This window comes from Nothobranchius furzeri, chromosome 14 (assembly GCF_043380555.1).
Source record: "Nothobranchius furzeri strain GRZ-AD chromosome 14, NfurGRZ-RIMD1, whole genome shotgun sequence".
NCBI classification, from domain to species: Eukaryota; Metazoa; Chordata; class Actinopteri; order Cyprinodontiformes; family Nothobranchiidae; genus Nothobranchius; species Nothobranchius furzeri.
This window is the reverse complement of record NC_091754.1, coordinates 47,219,064-47,236,954: the sequence shown is the minus strand read 5'-3', so window position 1 is coordinate 47,236,954 and position 17,891 is coordinate 47,219,064. Positions and strand designations below refer to the sequence as shown.

At 45.8% G+C, this 17,891-nt stretch overlaps 1 protein-coding gene across 1 annotated transcript in view; it reads left to right on the top strand.

Moving 5' to 3' along the window:
• The window catches only part of LOC107380874 (histone deacetylase 4), a 70,926-nt gene that overhangs the window by 10,818 nt on the left and 42,217 nt on the right, over positions 1-17,891 (top strand). The window contains exon 2 of the mRNA XM_015952259.3: positions 17,162-17,451. Coding sequence (XP_015807745.1) covers positions 17,162-17,451 — 290 coding nt within the window. The remainder of the gene's footprint in view (positions 1-17,161; positions 17,452-17,891) is intronic.

Below are 17,891 nucleotides of genomic sequence, written 5' to 3'. Positions count from 1 at the left end.
GACAGAGATAACGGTGTAGTGCGCCTGGCTCTGGTGTTAATCAAGTTAAATTTGCAACAATTTTCACAAGAAAACAGAACAGTTAAAAGCAGGGCTTGTGTTGACCGGACAGTTCCTGTATTTGGCCGTTTATTTTGACGGAGAAAGAATAGAAAGAATTACCCCGACGCATGCAGACGAACTGACATTTTATTCGTTATGCACATCGCAGATGTAGCTAAATCACTCAAGAAAAGATTTCCTTCTGAACATCTTAGCTGGACACTGTTCAGCGCAGCTTACTGTCAGCGCGTACATAAGGTGCACAGCGAGCTGAAGATGTGGAGAGGGGCTTAGAGTGCGTCGCAGAACCAGAGCGCATGTGGGAAGATTCCTCCTACTGAAACGAGACTTGCCACTTAGAAAATTTTCCCTGATTATGAAACTTTGGCTGAATTGTGCTTGTTCCTGTCTCCAATGTGGCGTTGCATCCATGAGCCTGTCTGAGGAGAATCCCAGAATCGCGTATCCTTTTCAGCTCAGAAAGCACCTATGATTACGCACAAGTGTGACGCGTCAACCTGGTCTCACAGTAAGACCGGGTTGGAAGTGTTCAGGTTTACGCAGACAATCTTTACATTTAGAATTGGCTTACAGATTTAAAATGTATGCAGTAAAATGTCAAGCATTTTATTTAAATATCCAGTCATTATTTTACAAGCACAGAGAGCCTCATCAGATGGATGGCAGAGCCGCGGGTTGCCGACCCCTGATTTCCATTGTTTTATATTGTTTAATGGTTTTTACACAGTTTTATGTTGTTATATTTGGTTTACGTTGTTTTATGCTGTTCTATGTTGTTTTACATGGTTTATGTAGCTTAATGTTTTACACAGTTTTATACTGTTATGTCGTTTTACATGGTTTATGTTGTTTTATGTGTTGCACTGTTTTATGTTGTTATATTTGGTTTATGTGGTTTACGTAGTTTTACGTTGTTTCATGTTGTTTTATGTTGTTTTCTTTTTACACAGTTTTATACTGTTATGTCGTTTATTTTGTTTTATGCTGTTATATGTAGTTTTACGTGGTTTACGTTGTTTTATGTTATATTTGGTTTACGTTGTTTTATGTTGTTAAATTTGGTTTATGTTGTTTTATGCTATTATATGTTGTTTTACGTGGTTTAAGTTGTTTTACGTTGTTTCATGTTGTTTTATGCTGTTCTATGTTGTAGGGATGTAAGAACATATCGATATGGCAAGATATCGTGTTATTTTTTCCTGCGATATTTTATCGATATTCAAAAGCTGTGTATTGAATGTTTGGAATAATTCACATGCAAACATTTGTGTATTTTCTTTTCTTTTGGGGCAATTCAAACACTGACCGCTAGTTGGCAGCAGTGTGCAGTGGGTTTTGTTTCCACCATTGAAATGTAAATCCCTCTGTTATGGTTCAGATATCTCATGTTAAACATGTTAGTATCAGTTTGGACTGTTTATTGAATTTTCCTACTTTAAATTAAGTCAAAGAATCACTGATATCGTCTGACTGAATGTATCACAACACATCATAATATACCTGAACATATTTAGTATGTCATGGTCAACATGACTAATATTTACTGATCAGTCTCTGTGGTGTTTGCTGCTCTTGTGTCTTGGGACTTGGTTTAACTTGAGACTTGTAAGAGTTAAAATAACTTGAGACTCAATACAGAATATTTTTGTTTCTTTAAAAGTGACTGGCATCAGGTCTTGCATTTAATGAGACTTGACTTTACTCCAGTCTTCCATGTTAAGGGACTCAACTTGAGACTTGCATGTCAACTTGACTCGAGTCTTGCATGCAGAGGAGTTTGACTTTGACTTTTGAATAATGACTACATCCTGGGACTTGCATGTCTCAATGTTACCAGGGACATTCTTACCTCAGCACTTGACTGGTCTTGCATGTCTTAGATTTTGACTTGATCTAGTTTATGTGTGTCACTAAACTTGAAACAACTTGTGACTTCTAGGTCTTGGAACTTGACTCGAACTTGCTTGTCTTCAGAAGTGACTTGACTTGTGTTCTGTTCTTGGGACTCGACTTTACTTAGGGGCTGTATTCTCCTCAGGAATTGTATATTTTGAGACGACTCAGGTCTTGCACGGTTTGGGCCCTAACTTTACTGAGACATGGATGAAATGACTTGTTTCTTACTTCAAAGACAGTGACTTGGTGTCACCTCAGGAGAGCATCTTTAGAGTTGAAGGGAAGGAAGTCAGGAAGGCATGCTGTAGTTCTTTTTTAAAACACAGAACAGTTTTGTTACCCGTTTTCCCGCTACGCATCAGCCTGAGGAAGTTTGCAGCCGCAAACGAAACGTAGCGGGAAAACGGGTAACAAAACTGTTCTGTGTTTTAAAAAAGAACTACAGCATGGAATAGAAATACGACACCGCAAGAACACACCTAAGAAGTCAAGAAGGCTTAAAGACAAGTGTAAGACTGCCTCCCATGACTCGGAAATGTCAAACCTCGTGTCCCGCAGGCTGAAACGGATCAACTAGTTTCTAATTAGCTGAGTCCAAGTGGACTGCAGGACTCTTGTCGACACCTGACTCATGTTGTTGTCATCCACACATGACCGCAGTCCCAGAGGACTCGCAGGCTGTTGTTGTGCCTGTTGTTCTGGTAATGAACACATGGGGGGTGGGGGTAACCTGTAGGTGCGCTGTACTGAAGCACCTTGTTGTCCTCGTCTCCCACGAAGCTTAGCACCCTTGCTTCGTTTGCTGATTTATCACCATCCAACGTAACACTCACAGACTCTCCGCAAACCTGGAGCTTCATTATCACCTCCTATTGGTCGAGATTTACTGGGAGGAAGCTGTCTGATTGGTGGGTTTCCTGTGCGGTGGTTTGGGGTCACCACGGTCCATGTGGAGATCTGCTGGTCTTCACGTTAATTGACGACCTGCTCTGGAGGCATTTTTATTCCCATCAGAGGATTCCTTATCAGCTTGTACTGAGACCAAAGGTTCCACTGTAGGGATCAGGAAATAAAAGCTAAATATAGATAATGCCTTTGAGGAATTCTCTGTACCCAGAAGGAGTTTCTTATCAGTTAAAATCTGATTACTTGATTTATTGCTCTGATTCCCTGTCAGGAGACGAGATTAGCATGTTTCTGAATTCTGGTTTCAGCCAAATCCTTCAATCTTAAAAGGTGCTTAGAATAAAACCGTTTATGCTAAATTTGGTGAAAACGTGCATAAAAATAAGGAAAGACCCCGTAAATAATCCTCTTCTGGGTCGTTTTACTCACTGAACATTGTTGTTTTAATCCCGATTGGTTTTGGGATGAAAACCAACGTTCTGCTGCAGGAACGTGTTGAAGCGGTATTAATTTACGTTTTCCCCTCTCACCTCCACTTTGTGTCCCTCCTTCCTCTGTTTGCGGGTTGTTTGTGTGAAAACAGGTAACCTAAGATGAACTGTTTGTGTTTCTGTGAATAAACTTCAGGGGTGGCTTCAGTTTTAGCTTCCTGAACAGCCTCAGATCAGAGAAATAGAGTAAGGACTAGTCGGAACTCACCCAAGGACAAACCTAATCTCTGCTGATTTGGAAAAAAGCTCCACACTCTAAACTCTTCCAACAGTCAAAAATGTGTTTAATAAAATCTAGAGTGCCACGCTTTCATATAGCAGCATAAATATCACCGTCATCTACAAAATGAACCGTCACCTTATCGTGGTGGAGGAGTTTGAGTGCCCTAATGATCCTAGGAGCTATGTTGTCTGGGGCACTTAGTGCCCCTGGTAGGGTCTCCCATGACAAATTGGTCTTAGGTGAAGGGTGAGACAAAGAACGGTTCGAAGGATCTTTCATGGCGGTTAAAACGAAGAGTCGGAGTACCCGGCCCGGAGGGTTACCGGGGTCCCACCCTGGAGCCAGGCCTGGGGTTGGGGCCCGTGAGCGAGCGCCTGGTGGCCGGGCTTTCGCCCATGGGGCCCGGCCGGGCCCAGCCCGAACCGGATACATGGGCTCGTCCAACTGTGGACCCACCACCCGCAGGAGGAACATGAAGGGTCCGGTGCAATGCGAATCGGGTGGCAGACCGAGGCGGGAGCCTTGGCGGTCCAATCCCCGGACAAGAAAACTAGTTTTTGGGACATGGAACGTCACCTCGCTGGCGGGGAAGGAGCCGGAGCTTGTGGCAGAGGTTGAGCGGTACCGGCTAGATATAGTCGGACTCACCTCGACACATTGCATTGGCTCTGGAACCCGAGACCTGGAGAGGGGTTGGACACTCTACTTTGCTGGAGTTGCTCCGGGTGAGAGGCGGAGGGCTGGGGTTGGCTTTTTGTTAGCCCCGAGACTCTCTGCCTGTGTGTTGGGGTTTACTCCGGGGGACAAGAGGGTAGCTTCCTTGCGCCTTCGGGTCGGGGAACGGGTCCTGACTGTTGTTTGTGCTTATGGGCCAAATATCAGTTCAGAGTACCCACCCTTTTTGGAGTCCCTGGGACGAGTGCTAGATAATGCTCCATCAGGGGACTCCATTGTCCTGCTGGGGGACTTCAATGCTCACGTGGGCAATGACAGCTTGACCTGGAGGGGTGTGATTGGGAGGAACGGCCCACCTAATCTGAACTCGAGCGGTGTTTTGTTATTGGACTTCTGTGCAAGCCGCAGTTTGGCCATAACGAACACCATATTCGAACATAAGGATGCCCACCGGTACACTTGGTACCAGGGCAGCCTAGGTCACAGGTCGATGATAGATTTTGTAGTCGTATCATCTGACCTGCGGCCGTATGTTTTGGACACCCGAGTGAAGAGAGGGGCGGAGCTGTCAACTGATCACCACCTGGTGGTGAGTTGGATCAGATGGCAAGGGAACATGCCACGTAGACCTGGCAGACCCAAACGCATAGTGAGGGTCTGCTGGGAACGCCTGGCAGAAGAACCTGTCAAGACGGTCTTCAACTCCCACCTCCGGCAGAGCTTTGACCACGTCCCGAGAGCAGTGGGGGACATTGAGTCCGAGTGGGCCTTGTTCCACTCTGCGATTGTCGAGGCGGCTGTTGCTAGCTGTGGTCGTAAGGTGGCCGGTGCCAGTCGTGGTGGCAACCCCCGTACCCGCTGGTGGACACCAGAGGTTCGGGGAGCCGTCACCGGACAGGAGCCACTCTGTGTACCTCGTGCGCAGGTTGTCCTTGAAAGGCTTGTTAACCACCACATCCAGCACCTGCAGCTGGCTTGTCATCCCGCCCGGTATGATAACCAGGTCGCCGTTCATCTTCCTCAACTGAGTTTTGACAGCGTCAGTCAGGTGTCCACGGAACGCATCCATAATTAGCATGTTTCTCTTTTTTCTGAGCGCGCCGCGTCGCGTTCCCCACACCACTTTCAGCCAATCGACCACAAGTTCGCTCTCCATCCAGCCTTTCTCCTGGGCTCTCACAATAATGCCAGCTGGCATTGGCTCTTTCGGCACAGTTTTGCGTTTTAAAATCACATACGGGGCCAACTTAGTCCCGTCTGCCAGGCACGCCAACATGACGGTGATCCGATTCTTCTCATTTCCAGTTGACTTCACAATAACAGACTTCTCACCTTTTTTGTGCACAGTCACAGATGTAGGCATGTCAAAAAACACCGGTGTTTGGTCGGCATTCCCGATCTGATCCAGTGTGTAGGAGTGTTTTTTCCTCAAGCCAATCACATAGCGCTGAAAAGACTGCAGCTTCTCTGCGAAGTCTGATGGCAGGTGCTGGGCAAGGCTGGTTCTGCGTCGCAGCGCGAGGCCGCTCCGGCGCATCATCCTTATGCACCAGCCGGTGCTGGCTTTAAACTCTGTGGTCGGTATGTTTAACTCCTTGGCAATGTTCAAGGCTTTGAGCTGGATGATTGCTCTGGTAATGGGCAGACCTTCATTACGTTTCTCAGTAACAAACTCACACACCCGCCTGTCAATTTCTTGGAAGCGGCCGCGTTGTGGACCACGAAAAGCTTTTCTTTTGCTGTTAGCATTTTTCAGACGGTCTTTCTGGATGCGCCATCTTCGGACGTTACACTCCGTAACGCCATATTTTCTGGCTGCCTGGTAGTTGTTAGTTGCTTCTGCTGCGTTGACAACCATCATTTTGAAGTTTGCGTCGTAACTCTGCCGCAGCTGTTGGTTAACTTGCCTAGTTTTAGATCCGCTTAACTCCAGATTCCTCCCCGCCATTTTTCTTCTTTAGTTCAATGACCTCACCACGACCTCTGCTTAGTCGGCGATTATAAGACGACCCCCCCTTTTGCATAATTGTTAATATAAAAAAAACCTCGTCCTATATTCGGGTAATTACGGTATATATATATATGTAGTCTTGCCCTGATGTGGGGGCTGGGGGATGCGTCGACATGGTTGGGACATAGAAGGGGGTGCGTGGCTAAATAAGTTTGGGAACCGCTGTTATATTTGGTTCACGGTGTTTTGTGCTGTTATGTGTGGTTTACGTTGTTTTATGTTGTTAGATTTGGTTTACATTGTTTTATGCAGTTATATGTAGTCTACGTTGTTTTATTTTGTTATACTTGGTTTACCTTGCTATGATGTTATATGTGGTTTACGTTGTTTTATTTTGTTAAATGTGGTTTACCTTGCTTTGTTGTTATATGTGGTTTACGTTGTTTTATTTAGTTATACGTGCTTTACCTTGCTTTGTTGTTATACGTTGTTTACGCTGTTTTATTTAGTTTTATGTAGTTTACGTTGTTTTATTTTGTTGTATTTGGTTTACGTTGTTTTATGTTGTTATATTTGGTTTACATTGTTTTATGCAGTTATATGTAGTTTACGAAGTTTTATTTTGTTATATGTGGTTTACCTTGCTATGTTGTTATATGTGGTTTACATTGTTTTATTTTGTTATATGTGGTTTACCTTGCTTTGTTGTTATATGTAGTTTATGTTGTTTTATTTAGTTTTATGTAGTTTACATTGTTTTATGTTGTTGTATTTGGTTTACGTTGTTTTGTGCTGTTATGTGGTTTACATTGTTTTATGTTGTTATATTTGGTTTACATTGTTTTATGCAGTTATACATGGTTTACCCTGCTGTTGTTATATGTGGTTTACGTAGTTTTATTTAGTTATAAGTGGTTTACCATTTTGCTGTTATATGTGGTTGACGTTGTTTTATTTAGTTATACATGGTTTACCTTGCTTTGCTGTTATATGTGGTTTCCGTTGTTTTTAGTTATACGTGTTTTACCTTGCTTTGTTGTTATATGCCGTTTACGTTGTTTTATGTTGTTTACGTCGTTTTATGTTTTTTTATGTTGTTTTATATTTTACACTATTTTATGTTGTTATGTTTGGTTTACTTTGTTTTATGCTTTTATATGTATTTTACGTGGTTTACGTTGTTTTATGTTGTTATATGTCGTTTACTTTGTTTTATGCTGTTATATGTAGTTTTACGTTGGTTTACATTGTTTTATGTTGTTATATGTTGTTTTACGTGGTTTACATAGTTTTATGTTGTTTTATACTGTTATATGAGGAGGATCAGCACCTCCAAATCTGAGATCATGGTACTTGACTGAAAAATGGTGGCTTGCCAACTCCGGGTCGGGGGAGAGGTCCTACCTCAAGTGGAGGAGTTTAAGTATCTCGGGATCTTGTTCACGAGTGAGGGTAGGATGGATCGGGAGATCGACAGGTGGATTGGTTCAGCGTCTGCAGTGATGCGGACGCTGAGCCGATATGTCGTGGTGAAGAAGGAGCTGAGCCAGAAAGCCAGACTCTCGATTTACCGGTCGATCTACGTCCCAATCCTCACCTATGGTCATGAGCTTTGGGTAATGACCAAAAGAACGAGATCGCGGATACAAGCGGCCAAAATGAGTTTCCTCCGTAGGGTGGCCGGGCTCAGCCTTAGAGATAGGGTGAGGAGCTTGGATATTCGGGAGGGACTCGGAGTAGAACCGCTGCTCCCCCGGATCGAAAGGAGCCAGTTGAGGTGGTTTGGGCATCTGGTCAGGATGCCTCCTGGACGCCTCCCCGGGGAGGTGTTTCGGGCATGTCCTGCCGGCAGGAGGCCCCCGGGTCGACCCAGGACACGTTGGAGAGGTTACATCTCCAATCTGGTCTGGGAACGCCTTGGGGTCCTGCCGGAGGAGCTGGTGGAGAAGGCCGGGGAGAGGACAGTCTGGAGCTCCCTAGTTGGGATGCTGCCCCCGTGACCCGGACCCGGATAAGCGGAGGAAGACGACAACGACTGTTATTTGTTGTTTTACGTGGTTTACGTTGTTTTGTGTTTTACGTTTTACACTGTTTTATGTTGTTATATGTTGTTTTACGTGGTTTACGTTGGTTTACATCAGGGGTGGTCAACCTGTTCCCATCAAAGAGCCATTATTATCCGTTTCCCACAGTAAAGAAAACACTGGGATCCACAGCAGCCGCGGCGTTGTGGGTGGGGCCTACCCTCAGACAGCAGAAAGCTGCTTTAACCAATCACATCAGGTGATAGCAGCCAGTACCGGTCGCTCGTGTACGTCAAAGTTATCTTTCATAAGAAGATAATCAATAAAACGATTTATATAATGTGGATCCAGAAGTTGTAGCCCGTCTCTGGCTACAATATTTTGATATTTTTCACCCTGTTGGTGGTTTTACTGAGCAGGTGCCCCTTTTGTCATACGTTTCTTTTTAAAACATGTTTAGACTGTTCAGAATACAAATCCAGGCTCTGTCTCCTTGGATTGTTGTAATTAAACTTTGTAGGTGGGGAAGGTCAGAAAAGGATCCGATCAATTTGTTTTTCCCTCATTTACAGTGACAGAGATAACGGTGTAGTGCGCCTGGCTCTGGTGTTAATCAAGTTAAATTTGCAACAATTTTCACAAGAAAACAGAACAGTTAAAAGCAGGGCTTGTGTTGACCGGACAGTTCCTGTATTTGGCCGTTTATTTTGACGGAGAAAGAATAGAAAGAATTACCCCGACGCATGCAGACGAACTGACATTTTATTCGTTATGCACATCGCAGATGTAGCTAAATCACTCAAGAAAAGATTTCCTTCTGAACATCTTAGCTGGACACTGTTCAGCGCAGCTTACTGTCAGCGCGTACATAAGGTGCACAGCGAGCTGAAGATGTGGAGAGGGGCTTAGAGTGCGTCGCAGAACCAGAGCGCATGTGGGAAGATTCCTCCTACTGAAACGAGACTTGCCACTTAGAAAATTTTCCCTGATTATGAAACTTTGGCTGAATTGTGCTTGTTCCTGTCTCCAATGTGGCGTTGCATCCATGAGCCTGTCTGAGGAGAATCCCAGAATCGCGTATCCTTTTCAGCTCAGAAAGCACCTATGATTACGCACAAGTGTGACGCGTCAACCTGGTCTCACAGTAAGACCGGGTTGGAAGTGTTCAGGTTTACGCAGACAATCTTTACATTTAGAATTGGCTTACAGATTTAAAATGTATGCAGTAAAATGTCAAGCATTTTATTTAAATATCCAGTCATTATTTTACAAGCACAGAGAGCCTCATCAGATGGATGGCAGAGCCGCGGGTTGCCGACCCCTGATTTCCATTGTTTTATATTGTTTAATGGTTTTTACACAGTTTTATGTTGTTATATTTGGTTTACGTTGTTTTATGCTGTTCTATGTTGTTTTACATGGTTTATGTAGCTTAATGTTTTACACAGTTTTATACTGTTATGTCGTTTTACATGGTTTATGTTGTTTTATGTGTTGCACTGTTTTATGTTGTTATATTTGGTTTATGTGGTTTACGTAGTTTTACGTTGTTTCATGTTGTTTTATGTTGTTTTCTTTTTACACAGTTTTATACTGTTATGTCGTTTATTTTGTTTTATGCTGTTATATGTAGTTTTACGTGGTTTACGTTGTTTTATGTTATATTTGGTTTACGTTGTTTTATGTTGTTAAATTTGGTTTATGTTGTTTTATGCTATTATATGTTGTTTTACGTGGTTTAAGTTGTTTTACGTTGTTTCATGTTGTTTTATGCTGTTCTATGTTGTAGGGATGTAAGAACATATCGATATGGCAAGATATCGTGTTATTTTTTCCTGCGATATTTTATCGATATTCAAAAGCTGTGTATTGAATGTTTGGAATAATTCACATGCAAACATTTGTGTATTTTCTTTTCTTTTGGGGCAATTCAAACACTGACCGCTAGTTGGCAGCAGTGTGCAGTGGGTTTTGTTTCCACCATTGAAATGTAAATCCCTCTGTTATGGTTCAGATATCTCATGTTAAACATGTTAGTATCAGTTTGGACTGTTTATTGAATTTTCCTACTTTAAATTAAGTCAAAGAATCACTGATATCGTCTGACTGAATGTATCACAACACATCATAATATACCTGAACATATTTAGTATGTCATGGTCAACATGACTAATATTTACTGATCAGTCTCTGTGGTGTTTGCTGCTCTTGTGTCTTGGGACTTGGTTTAACTTGAGACTTGTAAGAGTTAAAATAACTTGAGACTCAATACAGAATATTTTTGTTTCTTTAAAAGTGACTGGCATCAGGTCTTGCATTTAATGAGACTTGACTTTACTCCAGTCTTCCATGTTAAGGGACTCAACTTGAGACTTGCATGTCAACTTGACTCGAGTCTTGCATGCAGAGGAGTTTGACTTTGACTTTTGAATAATGACTACATCCTGGGACTTGCATGTCTCAATGTTACCAGGGACATTCTTACCTCAGCACTTGACTGGTCTTGCATGTCTTAGATTTTGACTTGATCTAGTTTATGTGTGTCACTAAACTTGAAACAACTTGTGACTTCTAGGTCTTGGAACTTGACTCGAACTTGCTTGTCTTCAGAAGTGACTTGACTTGTGTTCTGTTCTTGGGACTCGACTTTACTTAGGGGCTGTATTCTCCTCAGGAATTGTATATTTTGAGACGACTCAGGTCTTGCACGGTTTGGGCCCTAACTTTACTGAGACATGGATGAAATGACTTGTTTCTTACTTCAAAGACAGTGACTTGGTGTCACCTCAGGAGAGCATCTTTAGAGTTGAAGGGAAGGAAGTCAGGAAGGCATGCTGTAGTTCTTTTTTAAAACACAGAACAGTTTTGTTACCCGTTTTCCCGCTACGCATCAGCCTGAGGAAGTTTGCAGCCGCAAACGAAACGTAGCGGGAAAACGGGTAACAAAACTGTTCTGTGTTTTAAAAAAGAACTACAGCATGGAATAGAAATACGACACCGCAAGAACACACCTAAGAAGTCAAGAAGGCTTAAAGACAAGTGTAAGACTGCCTCCCATGACTCGGAAATGTCAAACCTCGTGTCCCGCAGGCTGAAACGGATCAACTAGTTTCTAATTAGCTGAGTCCAAGTGGACTGCAGGACTCTTGTCGACACCTGACTCATGTTGTTGTCATCCACACATGACCGCAGTCCCAGAGGACTCGCAGGCTGTTGTTGTGCCTGTTGTTCTGGTAATGAACACATGGGGGGTGGGGGTAACCTGTAGGTGCGCTGTACTGAAGCACCTTGTTGTCCTCGTCTCCCACGAAGCTTAGCACCCTTGCTTCGTTTGCTGATTTATCACCATCCAACGTAACACTCACAGACTCTCCGCAAACCTGGAGCTTCATTATCACCTCCTATTGGTCGAGATTTACTGGGAGGAAGCTGTCTGATTGGTGGGTTTCCTGTGCGGTGGTTTGGGGTCACCACGGTCCATGTGGAGATCTGCTGGTCTTCACGTTAATTGACGACCTGCTCTGGAGGCATTTTTATTCCCATCAGAGGATTCCTTATCAGCTTGTACTGAGACCAAAGGTTCCACTGTAGGGATCAGGAAATAAAAGCTAAATATAGATAATGCCTTTGAGGAATTCTCTGTACCCAGAAGGAGTTTCTTATCAGTTAAAATCTGATTACTTGATTTATTGCTCTGATTCCCTGTCAGGAGACGAGATTAGCATGTTTCTGAATTCTGGTTTCAGCCAAATCCTTCAATCTTAAAAGGTGCTTAGAATAAAACCGTTTATGCTAAATTTGGTGAAAACGTGCATAAAAATAAGGAAAGACCCCGTAAATAATCCTCTTCTGGGTCGTTTTACTCACTGAACATTGTTGTTTTAATCCCGATTGGTTTTGGGATGAAAACCAACGTTCTGCTGCAGGAACGTGTTGAAGCGGTATTAATTTACGTTTTCCCCTCTCACCTCCACTTTGTGTCCCTCCTTCCTCTGTTTGCGGGTTGTTTGTGTGAAAACAGGTAACCTAAGATGAACTGTTTGTGTTTCTGTGAATAAACTTCAGGGGTGGCTTCAGTTTTAGCTTCCTGAACAGCCTCAGATCAGAGAAATAGAGTAAGGACTAGTCGGAACTCACCCAAGGACAAACCTAATCTCTGCTGATTTGGAAAAAAGCTCCACACTCTAAACTCTTCCAACAGTCAAAAATGTGTTTAATAAAATCTAGAGTGCCACGCTTTCATATAGCAGCATAAATATCACCGTCATCTACAAAATGAACCGTCACCTTATCGTGGTGGAGGAGTTTGAGTGCCCTAATGATCCTAGGAGCTATGTTGTCTGGGGCACTTAGTGCCCCTGGTAGGGTCTCCCATGACAAATTGGTCTTAGGTGAAGGGTGAGACAAAGAACGGTTCGAAGGATCTTTCATGGCGGTTAAAACGAAGAGTCGGAGTACCCGGCCCGGAGGGTTACCGGGGTCCCACCCTGGAGCCAGGCCTGGGGTTGGGGCCCGTGAGCGAGCGCCTGGTGGCCGGGCTTTCGCCCATGGGGCCCGGCCGGGCCCAGCCCGAACCGGATACATGGGCTCGTCCAACTGTGGACCCACCACCCGCAGGAGGAACATGAAGGGTCCGGTGCAATGCGAATCGGGTGGCAGACCGAGGCGGGAGCCTTGGCGGTCCAATCCCCGGACAAGAAAACTAGTTTTTGGGACATGGAACGTCACCTCGCTGGCGGGGAAGGAGCCGGAGCTTGTGGCAGAGGTTGAGCGGTACCGGCTAGATATAGTCGGACTCACCTCGACACATTGCATTGGCTCTGGAACCCGAGACCTGGAGAGGGGTTGGACACTCTACTTTGCTGGAGTTGCTCCGGGTGAGAGGCGGAGGGCTGGGGTTGGCTTTTTGTTAGCCCCGAGACTCTCTGCCTGTGTGTTGGGGTTTACTCCGGGGGACAAGAGGGTAGCTTCCTTGCGCCTTCGGGTCGGGGAACGGGTCCTGACTGTTGTTTGTGCTTATGGGCCAAATATCAGTTCAGAGTACCCACCCTTTTTGGAGTCCCTGGGACGAGTGCTAGATAATGCTCCATCAGGGGACTCCATTGTCCTGCTGGGGGACTTCAATGCTCACGTGGGCAATGACAGCTTGACCTGGAGGGGTGTGATTGGGAGGAACGGCCCACCTAATCTGAACTCGAGCGGTGTTTTGTTATTGGACTTCTGTGCAAGCCGCAGTTTGGCCATAACGAACACCATATTCGAACATAAGGATGCCCACCGGTACACTTGGTACCAGGGCAGCCTAGGTCACAGGTCGATGATAGATTTTGTAGTCGTATCATCTGACCTGCGGCCGTATGTTTTGGACACCCGAGTGAAGAGAGGGGCGGAGCTGTCAACTGATCACCACCTGGTGGTGAGTTGGATCAGATGGCAAGGGAACATGCCACGTAGACCTGGCAGACCCAAACGCATAGTGAGGGTCTGCTGGGAACGCCTGGCAGAAGAACCTGTCAAGACGGTCTTCAACTCCCACCTCCGGCAGAGCTTTGACCACGTCCCGAGAGCAGTGGGGGACATTGAGTCCGAGTGGGCCTTGTTCCACTCTGCGATTGTCGAGGCGGCTGTTGCTAGCTGTGGTCGTAAGGTGGCCGGTGCCAGTCGTGGTGGCAACCCCCGTACCCGCTGGTGGACACCAGAGGTTCGGGGAGCCGTCAGGCTGAAGAAGGAGGCCTACAGGGCGTGGCTGGTCTGTGGGTCTCCGGAGGCAGCAGACAGGTACCGGATAGCCAAGCGGGGTGCAGCAGTGGCAGTTGCCGAGGCAAAATCTCGGGCGTGGGAGGAGTTTGGTGAGGCCATGGAGAAAGACTATCGATCGGCTCCAAAGAGGTTCTGGCAAACTGTCCGGCGCCTCAGGAGATGAAGGCAGCAACTCGCTCACACTGTTTACAGTGGGGATGGGGAGCTGCTGACGTCAACTGAGGCTATAGTCGGACGGTGGAAGGAATACTTTGAGGAGCTCCTCAATCCCACCAATGCGCATTCCGAGGAGGAACCAGAGCTGGGAGGCCTGGGGATGGACTGTCCGATCTCGGGGGCAGAAGTTGCTGATGTAGTCAAACAACTACACAGCGGCGGAGCCCCGGGGGCGGATGAGGTTCGTCCTGGGTATCTCAAGGCTATGGATGTTGTAGGGCTGTCATGGTTGACACGTCTCTACAACATTGCGTGGTCATCAGGGGCAGTTCCTAGGGAGTGGCAGACCGGGGTGGTGGTCCCCATCTTTAAGAAGGGTGACCTGAGGGTGTGTTCCAACTATAGGGGGATCACACTCCTCAGCCTCCCTGGAAAGGTCTACTCCAAGGTACTGGAGAGGAGGGTCCGATCGATAGTTGAATCTCAGATAGAGGAGGAGCAATGTGGTTTTCGTCCTGGCCGTGGAACTGTGGACCAGCTCTATACCCTTGCAAGGGTGATGGAGGGGGCATGGGAGTTTGCCCAACCAATCCACATGTGCTTTGTTGATTTGGAGAAGGCTTATGACCGTGTCCCCAGGGGCACCCTGTGGGGGACGCTACAGGAGTATGGGGTGGGTGGCTTTCTGTTAAGGGCCATTCAGTCCCTTTACCAGAGGAGCGTGAGTTTGGTCCGCATAGCCGGTAGTAAGTCGGGCCTGTTCCCAGTGAGGGTTGGACTCCGCCAGGGCTGCCCTTTGTCACCGGTTCTGTTCATCACTTTTATGGACAGAATTTCTAGACGCAGCCGTGGTGTGGAGTGTGTCGAGTTTGGTGGCAGGAGAATCTCGTCTCTGCTTTTTGCGGATGATGTGGTCCTCCTAGCTTCATCCAGCTCTGACCTTCAGCTCTTGCTGGGTAGGTTCGCGGCCGAATGTGAAGCGGCTGGGATGAGGATCAGCACCGGAAAATGGTGGCTTGCCACCTCCGGGTCGGGGGAGAGGTCCTACCTCAAGTGGAGGAGTTTAAGTATCTCGGGGTCTTGTTCACGAGTGAGGGTAGGAGGGATCGGGAGATCGACAGGCGGATTGGTTCGGCGTCTGCAGTGATGCGGACGCTGAGCTGATCTGTCGTGGGGAAGAGGGAGCTGAGCCAGAAAGCCAGGCTCTCGATTTACCGGTCGATCTACGTCCCAATCCTCACCTATGGTCATGAGCTTTGGGTAATGACCGAAAGAACGAGATCGCGGATACAAGCGGCCGAAATGAGTTTCCTCCGTAGGGTGGCCGGGCTCAGCCTTAGAGATAGGGTGAGGAGCTCGGACAATCGGGAGGGACTCGGAGTAGAACTGCTGCTCCTCCGGATCGAAAGGAGCCAGTTGAGGTGGTTTGGGCATCTGGTCAGGATGCCTCCTGGACGCCTCCCCGGGGAGGTGTTTCGGGCATGTCCTGCCGGCAGAAGGCCCCCGGGTCGACCCAGGACACGTTGGAGAGGTTACATCTCCAATCTGGTCCGGGAACGCTTTGGGGTCCTGCCGGAGGAGCTGGTGGACAAGGCTGGGGAGAGGACTTCCTGGAGCTCCCTAGTTGGGATGCTGCCCCCGCGACCCGGACCCGGATAAGCGGAGGAAGACGACGACGACGACGATCTACAAAATGTCACGCTTTGGTGCATCTGGGATTGAAATGCTGCAGGGATTTAGGGAAAATCTCTGCAGAAACATCCATAATTGATGACTGGGTCAAAATGTGTTTGAATGACCTGTTGTGAAATTTAAGAGCTGATTAAAAACGATAAACTTTAGTTTCTGTTTTCCTCTAAGTAGCTGCTAGCTCGTTTTAAACGTTCTACTCCAAAACGATCCCAAACAGCCAAAGTATCTCTTCTCTAAATGATGGATGATTAATAAATCCAGCCACACGAAGTGTTGAAGCCATTACAAGTCTTTTATTTATCAAATTAATAACAGATCAAGGCTGAACCGGGAAGACCGTAACTCATTGTTGTGGTTAAAACGTTCCCACGGTGACGCGGGAGGCTGACAAACTCCCAGCTAATCAGTAAACCCATAATATTCTAACCGTAGTTATCTAGTCGGGCTGCACTATGGAGCTCACATTTACTGCCGCTGCAACATCAAAAACACAGCGGACACAATAAATCCGACACAAACGGGATGACGGGAACGCCCTCGGCCAGTTAGGAGGTGGAGGCCGAAGAGAAGAGGGAAAACTGTTTCAATATTGTTGGAGTTATTTTCCCCATCAACAGCCTGGCCCTGTGTTTAACTTGTTTTATTAGAATACATCAAACTTTGCTTTTAATGTTTAGTAATAATAGTGATTAATGTCTAGAGAAAGAAGAAAATTATAAGGATGAAAAGTAAAAGACAAGATTTGATGCTTTTAGCAGGTTTTATATTAGAGTAGAAGGTGCTGGATCAAAAAGTGGAATAAACAAAATAAGAATCCACACACTTCAATCTGCGATGTAGGAGTTTATTGGTCAAGCTTTCTTATTTTGTTTATAGCAGGTTTTATATTAAAATTCAGACTTTGTGTAGCTTTAGGCCAGACAATAATACATTACATATACTTAATTTTGTTAGTTGTATGTTTTTAGGTGTTGCCTTAAACTGATAAATGACAACAAAACAGACCTTTAGTCTGTTTACATAATGAAATAAAAGTTAGATGGGATCTTTTATTTAAATAAATAAAGAAATAAATTCTGTAAAATGACCAGGAAGCAGTAATTCAGTAGAGTTTGATGTTTTTAGTTTTATTCTTGTTTTCTATGATAAATCACTGTTCTACTTTATTTGATTCTAATGTAAAAAAATAAAAATAAAAACCAGAAGATAAAAACTTCCTGTGATCCCGTTTACTCTAACTTCTTCCTACTTGCTGAATATTTCTACCTTAACTGAAAATCCACCCATAACCCTTGTCTCCGTGTCCTCCTCTCTGTCCCTTTAGTGGACATCAACTCGGCGCTGCCCTTGCGTCTCCCCCCTGCAGCCATCCCCATGGATCTGCGTGTGGACCATAACCAGCAGCAAGTGAGCTCGCACTCCCCTCCTGCTCAGCACTCGCCCGGTGGCGGTGGCGTAGTGGCGGCCTCCGTGCGCGAGCAGCAGCTGCAGCAGGAGCTTCTGACCCTGAAGCAGAAGCAGCAAATCCAGAGACAGATCCTCATCGCTGAGTTCCAGCGGCAGCATGAGCAGCTCTCCCGCCAGCATGAGGCCCAGCTCCAGGAGCACATTAAGGTACATCAGCTGGTTCCTGTTGCCACCGCTTCCACGTACATATATGTCACCTCCACATCTATGTCACCTCCACATCTGTCACCTCCACATCCACATCAACTTTACATCTATGTCACCTCCACATCTATGTCACCTGCACATCTGTGCCACCCCCACATCCACATCACCTTTACATCTATGTTGCCTCAATATCTATGTCACCTCCACGTCAATGTCACCTCCACATCTACATCACCTCCACATCTACATCACCTCCACATCGATGTCAGCCCCACATCTGTCACCTTCACATCTATATCACCTCCACATCTATGTCACCTCCACATCTACATCACCTCCACATCTATGTCACCTCCACATCTACATCACCTCCACATCTATGTCACCTCCACATCTACATCACCTCCACATCTGTGTCACCTCCACATCTCTGTCATCTC